The 18485-nt window shown below is 33.7% G+C and overlaps 1 protein-coding gene across 1 annotated transcript; it reads right to left on the minus strand.

The window, feature by feature from the left end:
- Positions 1 to 452: 452 nt before the first annotated feature.
- Positions 453 to 16569, minus strand: LOC128227268 (gamma-aminobutyric acid type B receptor subunit 1-like). Its single transcript, XM_052937638.1, has 6 exons — positions 16528 to 16569; positions 15900 to 16037; positions 11810 to 11980; positions 10342 to 10443; positions 8755 to 8950; positions 453 to 637 (listed from the first exon to the last, which is right to left on the minus strand). The coding sequence occupies exons 1-6, from the start codon at positions 16567 to 16569 to the stop codon at positions 453 to 455; spliced, it is 834 nt and encodes a 277-aa protein (XP_052793598.1).
- Between the last annotated feature and the right edge of the window lie 1916 nt (positions 16570 to 18485).

Here is an 18485-nt window from a genome sequence, read left to right on the forward strand (position 1 = left end):
TTCACCCCAACCCACGCGCAGATTGTTAAGCGGAAAAACTCGGTAAACCTCGTTTCCGCTAAACATCCCATACTCTCGGCCATGGGAGATACTTATAGTTTTATTTTGTCTTCTGTCGTATTAGTTAGATTACCTGAAGTAAAAACTTGGTATGGGCGTAGTGACCGTATTTTATTTCAGATAATCTAACTGACTAAGAATAGACCCTCATTGACTGACACATTGTCCATGCATCATCTGACTCAAGGAGTGTGTATTGGATGAGAGGCAGAAGACGGACCCGCGAAAGTTGAAAATCTTAACGATTAAGCTTAGTACCATCTGCAATTTCATTGGATGAAAATGTAGGTTATATTCTAAACCGTATCAGCCTTGAGGTCACACCAAAGAAACGCTAAGCATAACTTAAAAAAATCTGAATATAAGTATAAACATTGGTTAACTAAATGCATTTATGTCGTGTCCTTCTTGCCCAACATTGCTCTATTACCTCTACGCGTTAATTCAGAGTCGGTGCAGTTCAGTGCTAAGGCGGCAATCCAGATGTGGTCGTACGACTGGCCGACAACACTTTTGTACATATCAAGGTCTGTATTATAGCCTGGGTCGTTGAAGTAGCGGTCCAAGAATTCTGAAACTGTAAATATTTGTGTTTTGAAGGTGAATGACACATTTTTTCCTAAATATTCCTGTTCTACATCATGTGACATCAAGTCATATTGTTTACAAGCTCATTGGCATGTTGTTTAAAGATTGTTTTAACATGACGGAAATTGTAGATTTTCCATAAAATATCCAGAGCTTAAAACTAATCGAGCAACAACTATTTTAAATAAATGGACACATAGTTATCATTCACAGTATACCCAATACTATAAAACCACTTTCACCATATTATGCAGCTTATCATTCATTATTTCATACATAAATTACTTATGTTTAAGTTTTATGTTTTTAGCTATTCAACCATGTGACATACAAAACAAAACAGGATAGGGTGAACATATAAAGGAACGTTATCACTCGATGTGAGAATATATATACTGGCGTACTCATTTGTTGAAGATACACGGATAATTTGTTAGAGCTTGGTTGATTTTCAAAGAAATGCGATAACACCTCATGAAAAGAGGCATTCAAGTAAATAGTTAAATTCATGACCAATTGAATAAGCATTACGGGCATAATAAGAGCGACGTCTTCCAATATCGTTGGAGCAGTTAGTTAGCATTTTACTGACCGTTCCAAGGCGTTTGGAAATGTATATAACAAACTAGGAGGCAATTCACCTTGTCTTACATTTTGTTTGGTAACTAAATTATGGAGGTTTAAATATCGTTTACCCTTACACATGACTTTGTCCCTTAATAACAGTCACATATTATTGTAATACATTTTCCATCCATGGTGTTGTTACAACGTATGTCATAACGCTATTAGAATTGAAAGCTTTTTTTTTAAATGGAGAAATTTATTAGTTAATAACAGAGATTTGTCAGTTATCCCGTTGCCGATTTTTATGCTGATATTAGCTATGAACCACTGCCATTCGGGGATTGTTCTTATATGACTTGCTTTCAAGCTTTTTGGTGCAATTCGAACAATTATCAGTGTAATTACAACAGTGAAGACTATCATCTTCCAAAAAGGCTTTAAAATATATTATAGTAAATACATTATGATCAAGAATGAGTACCATACGCTTGAAACAGTACATAATGTAAAACATATACCGTTGTTATAAAAGAAAAATTGCATATGTTTAAATAAAGATAAGTGTTTAATAAATCACTTTCAGTGCTCACTTGATGAATATCAACCGATTTCCCTCCGGGACAGCCATTTTCTACATTGTTAAATGTTCTTGACAAGAAGAATAGCATGAGTCATTATAAGTGGTCTCATTAATTGCACCTCACAATTTCTCGATTTAACGATATATTGTTAAGACATTCTTTCATAAAATGAATGAGTAGCGAATGATTTTTCTTGTGCTTTTGTAACAAAACTAGTGAGCATTAACCTTATCTCTAAATTCAAGAAACGTTTACGAAATCGAGGATTATTAGTATAAACAAACATGAACATCCCATGCCATTTCATTTTAAATAGACGCATTCCACGATGTGTTTCAGTGAAGTCAGTGAAGATGTTTTGTTGCCTGAAAAATGTTTGCAGGGTTTTGAAATAAAAAAATATTTATGCAAATTCAGCAATTATTACATTGGAAATGATATTAACTAGCTTAGAAGCCAATAAGTTTACAATGACCTTTTTAACGATAAAAAAGGTCAGTGATACTGTTACTCAATATGCCAAAGTTGAGGTATAACAGCTTAGTGTTTGCCCTACATTGTCAGCCAATCAGGGGCGATATATTTTTAAAATGACCAGTTTCTTATTTGTGAAGAATCGTTACTTATTGCTGAAGACTTTTCATGAATAAGTTAATTGATATAACTGCCCATGCGCATATAGTCCCGCCTACTGTTTGCATAGTCAAAGGCGCGATTTCAGTGTCAATGCTGATTTAATTGACGTCACACTATTTTGCAGTGATTGACAGGTTTTTTTGACATGCGCACGGATTAATTGTAAAGCGGATTTTTGCAATTTGAAGGGCTAACACTAATAAGTCGGTTAGAATTTTTATTCAATCTCATTATTTTATAATTTTATATTGCTTCATGTTGTTCTCATGCTTATAGAATTTCATATTGTTTCTGATTTTAGATTTTTGTTTAACAGTATATACAACCATCTTCATGTACAATCTTATAGTTACATAAATACTGTCTAGTATTAACCAATATTTTCAATACGCTTAATTTCATAGCAAATATACTTAACAACTGAAAGGTCTGACTGACCACCTGGCCTGAATATGTATTTTAAAATTATTTATGTACAAATATTTCATTTCTGGTCCAGACAGTTATTGTATAAGACTATATAACATTCAGTGATGGTTAACTACTTTCTTATGCAACAACGTCAGGGTTTTGAATATATATACTGTCTTGGTTTAAAAACAAGCCATGTTTCATTATCATTTAAATTCATTACTGGCATGTTACTCTGGCTAATGAACACATTTAAGTTTGAACAAATTCCTGGGCGATACTATTTCCCGGTCCCGGTCTCATCCGGTCCCGGTCTCATCCGGTCTCTGTTTTCATAATTTTATAGTAGGTATCGGGCGTGATCGTGAAGGTGTGAATGACCGCGGGGGGTAATAGGATTACAAAAGATGACAAGATTACAGTTGATTAACGTGCTAAATAAACAACCATAATATATGAATGATAACTATTTCACCATTTATTTTATATTTTATTTCAATAAAACAAATAATATTTCATATTTTATATCAATAAAACAAATAATAAATTATGGCAAAGATAAAACAAAATGTACACATGTACGAAACATTTGTCATGAAAAACAAACATTTTTTATCCATATTAAATTCAGTTATAAATTGTATGTACTTTTGATGATGGTAATACAAATAGAAATAATGCATGGATACATGTAAATTATGCTGTAAATTTAAACACTTGTGAGTTAACTAAGTAATTCAGAAATCCCGACTTTTCTTGTTTACCTATTGATTTTGTTGCAGGAAATGCAATGCCACGACCAGTTGTCTAATGTATTCTTGCCAACAGATCGTCTATTTTTAGTTTTTATTCCGACGCATTTCATGTGGAATTTTTTTCTGCATTTTCTATTTTCGCAAATGACTATGCTATCGACGAAATCTGGCATTTCACATGAACATAATGTTTTTATTTTAAAAGTCTTGGGGATACCCGAAAACGCTGCCGATCGCGACTTTTCATTTTCTTTAGGAAACGGATGGAATGTTTGATTTTCTAGACAGCTGACAAGATGCTCCCTCATCTCACTAACAACGAAATTGACATTTGGATTTACACAGCCATTCTTAAAACAAAATTCTACAGCATGCGCAATTGCGAAGACACCACAGTCATGTCCATTCGGTTGTTGTTGAACTCGCGGCACTTTAATCATTAGCTGGACTTTGTTACTGTTATATATTTGTGTTAGTTGTATTTGAATATTGTTCTTGAGTAATTTTATGTTTTCACCTAAACTGTCAAAGTAATAACTGCTATCAGTGTCTCTGGTCGTCTGCATGCTAGTTGTCCAGTGATTTGTACCATCAAAGTGAATTTGAACTGAAGGTGGTTGTTGTCTGGAAATTTTCTTATCTGTACTCCATGATTTATATTGTTCAACATAAAATGGCGCTGTAGTTGTATCTTGCAGACCATTCATTTGCGGGAATTGTTTTCTTAATACGGCAGATACAGCGTTCATGTGTTTATCAGTTAACCACTCGTTTTCGACAATGAGATCTTTTTCGTGTAAAGTCATGCCCGGCAACCACGGTGGAGACTGCTCATTACAAAGTTCAGTGTTTCGAGTATTTTCCGAATCAATTAATATTTCGCCTTTTACGGGAGACTTATTTATTTTAGGCATTTTGATGATCGTTTTAGAATTAATATCGGGTAATTCCACTGAAGTATTTATGTTTTTGTCCTGTTCTAGCTTTATTTTCTTACTAGCGATTAAATCATCATTTTCACTTATCTCGACCGCTGTCCGTTTACTTTTAACCGGAGATTCAAATAAAATTTCGTTTATTTCAGTGTCTATTTCTTTTGCTAATTTGGAATCTGGGGCGGGAACAGCCGTTTCATAGTCACTTAATTTTGGTTTTTTGTGTCCAAATCGTTTTTGATTTTTTGGTCTGTTTTTATACCGCATTAGGCTTATTAATTTGCGTTCTTCTTTAGGTTTTGATACATCTATTCCAATACTCTTTTTTGCAGCAATAATATGATAACAGGTACCTGTAGATGGACACTGGCACACCTCCTTGGGAAATAATTTAACGCTATAAATTGAATCTCCAACACCGCGAATCATGAACGCATTCATTTCGGGAACATGCCTTACACCTTGATTTTTTAGCACTTTATCTGCCAAATCTTCTTGAGAAAGAAATCGCTTTGCTTCATCTTGGTACGCAGACTTATTTACTGTTGTTTCTTTTTCATTTTTATTTTTTTGTTCATCAACGGTTTCTGTTTCAGATTGGTTTTTTACATTTTCTTGCAAAAAGTCCTTAACATGAGTTAAAATTTCATCTGGCTTTATCACTTTGTTAGGAAAAATAAGTTCATCGAGTGAAATTCCGAAATGGTCATATTGTTTTTTTAGGGAATAATTTCCTAAGCCAGCACGACCCCTCAGAACCTCACAGTGTATGCCGTTTTGTAGGTAGAATATACTTAGAATCATATTGTCAACTGGTAGTTTTTTGTTGTTATTCACCCACTTAATTGTATGATTGAAGCTTTCGGAGATATTTGTGGTAACACCTGATTTGGGGCAGAAAATACCAGCTTCTTCTAACAACCATCTACCTGAGTGTGTGACAATTTCTGGTTTAATATGAGTTTCGAAGTAACTATTAAATGCAGCGCACCAAGGTCCACTTAATTTCTCAAGGGCGAGTTCAAATGTTTCCAAAGATTCTTTCCGAAGTAACGTATCTAAGTTTTGTAAATACAAGTCCGTGTTTGCAGTTGGGGACTTCTTTTGTCGCAACCACTCACGCACATCTCTTTTGACGTGGTTCCAGCAGTGGAAAACGGAAGCATTATTTAACGTTGCCTGAACGGCTTTTGTCAAGGCAGGTTCGCGGTCTGCTACAAAGTATACCTTTTTTTTTGCCAAATTCGGACATTTGTCTTTTAGAACAGTCAAAAATCGTTCATGGAACTTCTGGTCCTTTTTCTCATGCAACATAAAGGCAAGTGGAATGGTAGGTTCACTTTTAAATAAGAAATGTTTGTACACTATTGGAGTTAGGTAAAAGTTCCCACAATCAAACGTAGTGTCTCTAGACAAAAACATTTTTTTCTTCCTCGCCATTAACAGACAACAAATTATTAAAATCTTCAATTGTTTGTTTCATTCCCATAATAACTGTCAATGATGGATACAGATCGATTTGGTGAATAAACCCATCTAACTGAAACGCTAGTTCTAATGAATTGTATATGGTGTCTTGCGAAAGTCGTTTGTTATTTTCTTTAATTGCGGCCTGGTTTTGTTCTTGTTTTAAGTTTCGAGGTGCTTCGGACGCAGCCGCTATACCGTCGACAGAACTTTTCATGTCATTATAAATTTTCCCCGGCGCAATTTTTTCAAGTTTAGATTTTATATCATCAAAGACAGACGGACACGTTCGAGTATATGTTCTTGTTTCAGTCTTTTTTGTATTACCATGCTGTATAGGTTTGCAAACGGTATCGTCTCCAGTGTAATGAAATAGGAAATATCTATCACTTTCGATTAAGTTCCATTCAGTTCGAACAAAATCACTAGATGGTAGCGTTTTACCATTTGCAATAATTTTTACGCGATGTCTAACCTTACAAATATTGGGTGACTTTTTTGGCAGTTTTTTTACACCATCGTTAATCCATTGATAGTGATCACATCGCCTATCCAACTTATTTGTGAATTTCAACGTGTCAATAATAATAAGTTGTCCAGCAACTGGTTTGATTGCCCTTTCGTTACATATAAGACTGGGGTCGATTGTACCATCTATACCATGTATTTTATTCCATTATATTACATATAAAAGCAAATAAGATTGTCAAATTAGTTTAACAATCATCGGCAATAACATACGTTGCCTGAGGCCATAAGTTCTGAACCGGGAATTATGAGACCGGATGAGACCGGATTTTACGAGGAGAGACCGGGAAATAGTATCGCCCCAAATTCCCTTTTTGTTAGGTACCTCTCAACTATGCTAAGCGAGTTTTATAATAAAATATACTATTTTATAAATACAGATTATCAGTGTTCATTGACCAGAAACTGCCAATTCATTCATTATTGTTTTCATATATATTCACTAGTAATGTAAAATAAATAGAATTGAAATTTCAACTGATTTGGCTCTCTATGTACCAGGTACCCTCCAAACCAGAGCACAAGTGGTCTTAAACAAAATACAGCATAGATCAGCTAGGTCTTAAGACGTATATATTGACATCAAATATACAGTCAATCATTACGACCTGAAACAGTTCGAACAAAAAGACTGAATAACGGTCTATAAAACGGCTGAAAATAAGAAACCACGGTCGCTTTCTTAGATTTCTTTTTCTCGAGAAAAAAAAACATTTTATAAACTCTAACCTATACTCAGAGCTCTCAACGTTGTATTTTTCCAAACCATTACACAATATTGAGACATTAAAAATATTAGCCTGATTTGAGCCAGGCTAGTCTGCTATAATTTACGACTGAAGTTAAAAAGGCGCCGTCTCCTGCCAAGGCATCCTTGTTCTTGTCCAATCCAGTACACATAATTGTTAATTAGTAGTATAGGTCTTATAGAAAACTAAAAGCCGGAGCAAGCGGATATTTATTGCTTAACAATACGGTGTCATGAGAAGTTACTTAACTAATAAAAAAACAAGTGTCATAAGAAATAACTGAACTAATTAAAAATCATGTTTTATCAGAAACGACTAAACCAATATAAAACAAGAGCCATATGAAATAACTGAACTAATAAGAAATCATGTTTTATCAGAAACGACTAAACCAATATAAAACAAGTGCCATAAGAAATAACTGAACTAATAAGAAATCATGTTTTATCAGAAACGACTAAACCAATATAAAGCAAGTGCCATAAGAAATAACTGAACTCATTAGAAATTATGTTTTATCAGAAACGACTGAACCAATATGAAACAAGAGCTATAAGAAATAACTGAACTAATTAGAAATCATGTTTTATCAGAAACAACTGAACCAATATGAAAACAAGAGTCATTAGAAATTACTGAACCAATTAGAATTAGAATTAGAATTGAATCGCATATGGTTGAATGAATTACTTCGGAGGAAAACCCCGTGTATAAGTATACATGTTATTCTTTTTATCCTCGTTTTTAGTGTGTGTATGTATACCACGTGATAAATACGTCATAAATGCTACATCGAATGGCAATATGTGCTTCGCATGAAGACATAAAAAAGACAACTTTTCTTTTTCTTCACCATTTTGATAAATTTCCTCAAACACTTCGACAAACCAGTTTTCAAAATAATGTTTCGACTGTTTTCCCTCAGGCGGCGGTTTTGTGAAAAGGTTTGTCGAAGTGTTTTAAGAAACTAAACTACCAAATGCGGGACTCTGTAAGTGGCGTAGGTTTTATTTAAAATGGTGAACAAATAGTCTAAGGTATAAAGGGCTGTCACTGTTACATTTTTATACTTTTATTTATTGTTACAGACATAATTACATTATAATTTGATTAACCTCGAAACAGTTATGTCGAAGTGTTTGATGGAACTAATCACCTTATCAAACACCGGTAAAAAACTAAGACGGGGCCCTTTAAGCTGCAAAGACTGCCCTTTGTTTCATTTCAAATGGTGTATTAAAAGAAAAGTTAACTTTGTTTAAAGTCTTCATTTGAAACAAAATATAGCTTTTAGAGGAAGCATTTATGACGTAATTTATCACGTGGTATTTACACACTACTTTTTATTAGTATTAAGCTTGAAGAAAAAACAACGATGTGGTAAAATACACATTAACTTATTACATTCTGACATCTGTCTTATTTACAGAGCGCATAATTTACATATATATTGCATAAAGAAACAACAAAAATTTACCCGTCATTCCGTGAATACCCCTCTCTTCTCTTGGGTTAAAATTAACGGCTGAAGTTAAGAAGGCACCCTCTGCAACCAAGGCCATCTGCTCCTGAGTACAGTCAATGTCATCCTGTTTCACCAGCCAAAAAGTACTGGGGTACCAGCCCGCAAACACCCATACGATCTTGGCGCCGTACAGACCTACCTTGTATGCCTTTAATAGGCAAAATATTAAATTTATTCAATTAAAGGTTAACAATTTTGGTGAATGAGCTAGTCAAAAACAAGATAAAATGCGGAATTAAATAAGATTTTTTGAGGAATGATAGCAGTTAAGCAACTTAAAGGTTGATTACTTTTTTCCGGCTGTGTATTACTCTCAGAATTGTATATAGAACGGATCATTTACTGAAAAAAAAAACAATTTTGCATTGAACTTTCAATATTATGCATGGAAGCAAGTATTTAATGATTCAATATTTTAGTAGTAATATTTCGCTCTGAATACATTGCCAACACGGACAATTCATACAACAAAATGTATTTTTCACGTTGATTGGCTGTTCTTCACCTGGTATTAATAAATACATACCGTTTGATTCATTGACTGTTATCCGAAATATTGAATTAATACTGAGATGCTCAGATATTGATGTTCATAATGCAATGATGCAACCTTGATGATGCAATGATGCAACCTTAATGGTGCAATGAAGCAACCTTGGTTACGCATTGATGAAGTCTTGATAATGCGGTTTGTTAAATACTGAAAATGTAATGATGCAACCTTGAAAATGCAATATTTTTTTAATCTGTGTTCTGAAGTCCGACTGTTGAAGCTGAACATTTATTATGAAGAAATGGTAAGACCTTTTTAATGAACGGCTATTTAAACATAATATAATACTATTCTTACGGCACACAGCAATGATCTCGCTCCGTCTTCATACATCGCTGTCATGATTATCCTGGCATCACGTTTCTGTCCATTTAAAGAAGATATATATGATGAATACTACAATATATGTTTGTATTCCAAACATCAGTATATACTATTATACGAACAGTTACACATTCGTTTGTTAAACAAAAAAAGGTTTTAATTAGCTGTTGTTTGGCAATCGTCCTTACTTTCTTACGATTTTTTATCATGCAATGTTCGTATATTTACTTTGATGTCGAGATAATGCCATAATATTGTGTGTTTTTTCGATATATTTGCTTTTTTTAGACCAGGATTAGAGTACTTCCGCTTAAAATCTGTATTTATATGTTATAATGTTTATTGTTTCTTCGACACGACAACATGATTAAAAATTGTGTAAAGCGTCATTTTAGAAGTTTTTTGTATTGAAACCTTTTTGTTCCATCCATTTTCCACTTGCTTTAATTTGTGAATAGTATAAGAAACTTAAACAGTACCATCTGAGGTCAGTAATATTTAGTTATTACTAGAAGGTACAGTGATAATTGACCTACGGCTATGTTCCCTAGAACTGATGACCGAAAACCCGTATACAATGATTACTATTTGTTACTGATCTGTTTACACCAGACCTGTTAAATTCAATCGAGAAAGACGAATGACTACTCGTTGAAGCTCACCTTCAGGTTCTCGACCCTAGACATGGGATCGTGCACAAAAATCTCCTGAGTAATTATGATGGCATTCATGTCCGAAGCTCTATGGAAAAAGTCCTCCGTGACCTAGGTCAAAAGAAAAAGAAGACCGTTATAGTTGAAATACGAGATTCTTTTAATGAACATTTAATTAATGCAACCTTTTTCCACCAAGCATTTTCAACGCACAGTTGTTCCTTATTTTTTTGGTTTCGAAGCATTTTCGCACAGCATTTTAAAAACACACGTAAATGATCCCAACCAATTACGTCATTGAAGTATTGATTAGTACCTTCTAGTGTGATCGATTAACTATTTCGTGTTCTCATCATGAGAAAATGATGTTACTTTTGATCAAAGTATCGTCCAGGTTTCATTTCTTATCATAAAACTACGTCTACTTTTGAACTCCTTATTTTGAACTTGAACCTAAAATATATAATTATAATTTTCAACAAAATGATAGTTTCTTATGTACATAGTTATAATTGTTGTAGTTTCTTGCTTATGATACATCATATAATTTCTACATAAGACGGTGAATAGTTTGAGCAAAGGCCTCAATTCGAGCCAGAGTGCATGCTCGTAGCGCTTAATCCTAAAACTATCAAAGACTTAATGCAATCTGTCGGTTGTCGTCTGCGAGTGTATGAGTGTTAGTACTAAGATGGTTTAATTGCAGCGATGATGCTCATTATTGCCAAATCATTATGCTCTATATTGCGAATAAGTGTTATGTAACTCGGTTTATATCGGCTTTATGACAGTATAACCGGTATTTTTGTATTTAAGTTCGCGGAAGCGGAGCAATATTCTCTATAAAGTACACATTTAAAAAGTCTTATTTATGGTTTATAATATGTTCTTTTGACGGATATATTATTATTACGAAATAATGCCATAAGACGTGTTTAAACTATGTACGTGACTGGTTGAACCTTTCAAATATGTTGGTACATGCTCAAATATTGTCTTGTATTGACTAAAGACCCCAAATTTGAAAAGCGTTAGTAAAAAAAGAGGCTACCAATACATTCAATCAAGGTTGAAATATCAATTATCTTATGTATGAGTTATTGTGGGCGAATGGATATGTTATCAGTTTCCAAAATAAGTACTAAACTATCGTTGCCGCTCCCACTACAACCAGGTTTCTTTTATTCCTTGTTACTTTGTTCTTCATTTCCACGTTCTCAAGAATGTGCTGAAACTAATTTTGTAATAACTTGTAGTCTATCCCATTTGTTCTATTCGTGTGATTGTTTATTTGTATGTTTAATTTGATGTTAACACAGGAGATCAATCGTATAAAAAAAACGAACATTACCGAAATGTTCGCGTTACCACAGAAAATGTTCTTAGTGAGTAATAGGAAGTGCCAATACACATTAAATTAAGTAAACATGATAAGCCATCATCACGATATATGTCATACTAAAGTAACGGTACCTACCACGGAGAAGACCTCAAGCGCTTGATGGATTGTGGCGACCTTCTTCCAATTAAATTCCCGCATTAGTTGAATCCTCGCCTCGTTCACCATCTGGTCCGGGGTCGCTATCCGAAAGAACTTGGGGAACCGCTTCCGGTCTGATAGGATGGGCGAGGAGGAGCCGTAAGATAACTAAAATGAAAAGGTTTGAAGGGCGGTTGTTCATTTTGGTTTGTAACCCCCTACTTAACTCTGTTTTACTGACCGTTCCAAGGCGGTAAACCAATGTTTGCTTACATGGTTACGATATGTTCTAGTGTTTGCATCTGGCATGTTTTGTATGTTTGTGTCCTCGTTTAGCGGCTATTGGGTTATGGTATTGTTCCTTAAACAGGGTCATTGTAAATTGTTTGGCTGCTGGGCTTAAAAACCTTCACATTTTGCTTATAGTGCACTCACAAAGTCATGAAAGCTATTTGAAATATTTCTTCTGGATTGACCGGAGTAAACTAAGGTGACATAAAATTGACATGTTAATCCGAAAAAATATTATGAAATTTCTGTTTCTGACGAACAAGTTTATGCTTCATAACTTTTTAATAATCCATACAAAATTATATCGTTAAAAAACGTGAAATTAAACAAGGAAAATGACTTCTTTAAAGATGAGTTCTTGAAACAAAATATAGGGTTGAATATAGCATCCTTACATGAATAAGCTTTCAGTCCTTTGATTTTATGAACATTTTTTAATTCATGTTCATCTTTAAAACCATTTTTGGCTGACTCGGAGTGTTTTGGCATGTGACGTCAAATATTGTATATGGGTAATCATTTGGAAGAAAAGATTGGCTAATATATGTCGCTTTTCTTTTAATAATGTTTTCTTTATTTGTTCCCGGCCTTAGTACAATGATGCTTTTTATTATGAAACTCTATAATCACACAGTTTTAAACCTTTAAATGTATTTACTGTGTGTGATGCTCATAGTTTCAAACATTGAATGCATCGTATCTTTGAAAAGTTTTTGCATTAGGTCCTCTGAATTGTATTCCTCCGTCTGCAGATAAAGTTAGACCTCTAATCATTGAAGAACTTGGGGTTTACCTATAAGTTTATTATTATTTGATTTATTTTTAAGCTTCCTCGAGTAAATGCATACTACTATGATAAGATTTACCTTTTACGTTTTTTCTTTATTTGGGATTGTTGGGATAAGAGTGAGGTTTGTGCACTGGTTTAATCCCCCGGTAAATTTACATTTTACTGACAGCTCCAAGGCAATACCTAACAATCCTTGATAAACACACCTAGCGTTTTTAAATTTGAATAGAAATTTTAAGATTTACTAATTTAAACGAGATTATGGCAGTAACTTGAGGGGCAAATGTTGGATGAAATACCTGGAAATATGATTACGTTCAAACGTTTACATTATTGATTTATTTGGGATTGTAGGGATATGAGTGAGTTTGTGCACACAAACTGGTTTAAAATAGTATGTATGCACTGTGCTGTTTGTGGGGTTTTGTGCTTCCATGTTTCTTGTTTGTGAATTTTAGCTCTACTGGTCAAAGGCCAAAGGTAATGTTTATGTAGTATGTGCGTCCGTGCGTCTGTTAACAATTCCTTGTTAACACGATACAGCCTTCAGTTTTGATTGAATCTCGATGAAACTTGTTCAGTATCTACATATCCATTAGAGCTTGGTTCCTTTTGAAAACCAGATTCGCCCACGCATGCCTAGATTATGGGCCTTGATAGTATAAAAATCAGTGCGTCTGTAAACACTTCCTTGTTAATTTCGATACAGCCTACGGTTCGATTGTTTCTTGATGAAACTTGTAGGATATCTACATATCCTTTAGAGCTCGGTTCCTTTCGAAAACCATCCAGATCTGCCCATGCATGCATAGATAATGGGCCTTGTAATGATTAGCTTATGGGCATTGATAGTATAAAATATGCTATTGTGTAAAACATGTTTGCAAATATGATACAGCCTTCAGTTTTGACTTTATCTCGATGAAACTTGTACAGTATTCAGATATCCGTAAGAGGTTGGTTCTTTTCGAAAATAGTGATGTTGACCACACAAATCCCAGCCAGACAAGCATAGGCCCTTTGTGGCCTCTTGTTTGTTTCTATGTTCTATATCTTTGGCGTTTACCCAGTGCTATTTAATCGGGTTTAAACGTTTTGCTACGGGGCTTGTTTCTGTAGTTTTCGCATAAATTTTAACGAAACTGTGCAGAGAAAAAAACAACTTGACAAGTGTACAAAAGTTTTTTTGGAATTTTAATCTAAACTTCAGAACGATTTATGTATAAATAAATATTCATAAAATAATACTGTTGATATTGTATTCTATGAGGAATATATTAAAGGAAGAAAGCCATCTTTTCAATGGGTACATTTCGGAGCATTAATTTTCAAATAGACAATAAAGTGGTAGAACATTTCGCAATAAGAATATCGGTATGAATGGATATATGAATTTATTTGAACGCTGCATCAATGTAACGGACCCCCAGGGCCCCCTCCTGAGTTTTTAATTCATGCAAAATGCCTCACTGGAATCACTGATACCCTTAAACCAGACTAAAAATAGAAAGATCTAATACATTATCTGTCAATCTTGTGTATGCTTCGTATAAATGGCCGAAATTGGTCAAATGTTGCAAGTTTAAAAGAAAACAAATGTTGCCATTATCATATTCTAGTCACATTATAATCATGTACAAACGCACTCATTGTGACTAATATCCACTGTTTTTGTTATAGAAAATATTTCACGATTCATCGTGCAAAATTAATGGTTCGTATAAAATGTGAAAAAATGCTTGTTTCCATGATCAGATCATCAAAAGTTCAAATTCACAGGTCATTAGGTCGAGCCAGTATTCATTTTGATTATATTATACGTTCAATACACATATAACTGCAATTATACAGGTAATCACAAAGTTATCCTGATAGTTGATTTTTGTAAGCATGAGATAGCAGGAATAAGTCAAACTAGCAATTAAAATACACATATACAGAACTGAGTAGTAAGCATTTATGCTTTTTGTGAGCCCTCTTCAGTATAACATTATATGAGTTAACACGTGGGATGAGTGACAGGTTGACATATTTGACTCAATAATACACTAAAGTGGAATAAACAAATTTTGTTGATTTTTACAATTGATGGCGTAATCTAAAGACAAGAATTTTTTTTTTAAATATATATATAATCATGTATTTCTATATTTATTTGAACAGCATCTTATTGATTGTTGCAAGATGTTTAATTGATAACTCTGAAAGGGAGATGTAAATATAATACTGCCATCGTTGTAAATATCTTCAATATGATTTGTTTCCGTCATTAATCTCGAACCTTGTATAACGATCGCATGGCGTCCATTGTGGCTAGTGTTGGGAATTGGACAGAAACATAGCTATCGATAATCGGTTTCTGATACCGATCAATGATCGATTATTAATCGATTTAATCAATGATTAAATAACCTTTGATCATAGTAGTTAAGGCATACAGATACAGTACATGCATCAGTTTTAAGCACCAATGTTCCCTGACAATATTGTTTGTAGATTTCTTTGTATAAATGGCATTATTTATTCAAAACGCAACCATCTTTACGTGTTTACAAGTTACTATTACATAACATGAGACCACATGCTCTATTTTTGTCTTACATTTAATACCGTATACATGTGTAAAATAAACATATCAATTTCTTTTTAATTATCACCCATAAGACCTCTATCTGAGTAAGTACCAGAAACTATAACATATATTGCTATACCTGAGTAAGGTTTCAGAAGAAAATATTAATTCATGGCCTTATCTGAGTAGGATTCCAGATGAAATTCCTCAAATATTATTTCGCTTTGGTAGGATTTAAGAAGGGATAAGCTATATATGGCCTAAGCTGAGTAAGGTTCCAGAAGGAATTATTAATTTATGGTCTTAACAGATTGGAGTTACAAAAAGGAACTAGCAATATATGGTTCCATACATGAGAAGGATGCTAAAATGATTTAGCAATATATGGTGAGTTAGGTAAGCTTCAATAAATTACTAGTAATATAAAGTCTTACCTGAGTAAGGTTCCAAAGATATGAAACTTGTGCGGTGGCCGCGGAGCACGTTGAGCAGCCGTCCCCGAGCACCATGTGATATGGCAGACCGGCTATTAGCTCCCGGAACATCCGATACACGGCTACACCCTCGCTGCACTGAAATAATGAAATAAAAGCTTATACCTTAGATATGCTAAGGACGTGTGTTGACTTCTCACAATTTCGGTTAACTGTTTGGCATATTTATATAATTATGAACAGGATACATACTAATACATTCGTGTTCATCTAACATTAGTTAAAAGCTTCAAGTGCATTGCTCGTTTGTAGGGAAGACAACATTTGGATACATGTAAAGCTCGGTACGACTACAGGACTAGGTACGTGATAAATCCACATCAATAAGGTCAAGGTCAACTCTTTTAAGGCAAAAACAATAAAGGCAAAGCACACCTAGGGTTGTTTTGATAGCCATGAGGGAACTGTTAGTAGTGCTAAATCAAAGTTATGGTATCATCAATATGTATCAGTTTACCCTACACACAAGGACATGTCTATCTCATCTAGGTTTTGTCATCTTCCTTTTTGAGAGGCGACAACTAGGCCAAATCACAACCAAACTTAATTACGTTTTGAACTCGTTTACAGCCGAACTAATATCTACGGCCCAGTTACCCCCAAAACCCATCTTAAGTTATCCAGATTAAAACAGTTTAAAAAAATCAACGATTCAACTCGAGTGCCGTAGCCGAACACCTTATATTGACCAAGATACCTATCCCACTGAAATCATTTAATTAGTTACCTTTCCAATAACAATTTTCAAAACAGCACCTCACTCCTCCACTCACCTATAACACTGGGGACCGATTGGACTTATTATTTCTATATAAAGTAGTATTTTCAAAGCTTACTTGTCACAACGTTGTGTCCGGTTATACTATTGAGGCCAATGTTATTGCATAAACTAAATATGCATGATTAAAATTAATAGCGCACTTCTCCTGATATTTATATAATTCTTGCTAATACAGACAGGTAGTGTGTTTGTGAAATGAAGGAATATGGAATTTTGAAAAAAAATCAATAAGTTTATTCCTTATTTAATTGTCATAATGGTTTCCAATTTATAATACTTCAAACACTATTAGGTTTTCACGATACAATAATCATGATAAAAAAGTATAACAGCGCTATTTTGTTTTGCCTGTTTATTTGAAATGGTTAAAGGACAGACCGGTTAGATCCGTCCATGACTCAAGTAGGATGACATCATAGTAATTGTCAAAAACATTTTAAAATAAATAAACTGATACATATTGATGAATAAAATAAATAAATATGGAAAAACTGATCCCCTATATAGTTCCATATTTCACATGCTTAAATACAATTACCAGAGCAAAATGCTTTCTACAAATGTTTTTTGTTTCTCTAAGTTGCGACAAAAAGAAATATCAAAAGACTAATTTCCTTACATAAATGTCTTTTCCGTGGTAGAAAACAGTTAAAGTTATTTTGTTTTTTATTTTATATTGATTATTTTGATATGGGAAAGACACTCATTATTTAAGATTTATAATATTTTCGATTCAACTATTTCTGCTGCTCTGGACACATTATTTAATTGCTTTTGAAATATAGTTGTTTTTGTGAATTAATTGAATATATAGATTTATATTTATATGAAAAACTACCAAAACAAGCACAGTTGCCAACAGTTAAATTCAGTAAAAGGTTGTAAAATAATAGTTATGGAAATACATATTTGAGCGGACCACGTGACAATTTATTTGAATGATTTGTCACTGCAGTGATGGTTAACGTAGCTATATATGTATACAATTATGTTATAATTCATGAACAAGTGCTTTTTAAATATGATATTAAAATCAAATCTCAGAATGGTGTATTTTTGCAGGTATGCCGTGATGTGTACTCCTCAGCATTCAAGAACCCCATAAAGATTGAATTTCGGATAACAACTATTGATAACGATTATTCGCGAATGTTTTGTTTGGTGTCAAAGAGTACTTAATTAGAAATAGAATAGAATGAAACAAAGAATACGAAGTTCTAATTTACTGAGATAGAATTAATGTCATGAAACTGACATTTAAATTAGCCCTTCGTTCAGTAATAAAGATTGCAGCAACCGTATGCGATTTGGTTCCAACTTGAAGATAATGAGATTCATAGCAACAGAGATTCAAAACAAAATTGTGTGACAACGTGAGCGACTGTAAATCTTAATTGAATTCAGGGCAGGACTATGTTTGTATTGAGCAAATCATTTTTGCGCTTAACTCGGCTTAAGTATATTTGTTTTCAAGAAGTTAAAGACCAATATTATTTGTTCTATTTTGCAAATACAATTACACAGCTTTGTACAAACGGTGTTTTTTGCTTTTCTATTTTTAAAGATCGGGAAGGGACTCATTAGCTGAAACAGTCATCTCAACGCCTTATATATCATTTACTGCCTTAGCCTCTATTGATGAAGTGAAAGAAATCTCCCCTCTTCGAGTTTTTGTTCCCAAACTATTTAATTAATAGTTAACTCGCTGCTTTCAAAACGGAATTTCTCGAAACTTGAAATGACTT

This window comes from Mya arenaria, chromosome 1, assembly GCF_026914265.1.
Source record: "Mya arenaria isolate MELC-2E11 chromosome 1, ASM2691426v1".
NCBI lineage: Eukaryota > Metazoa > Mollusca > Bivalvia > Myida > Myidae > Mya > Mya arenaria.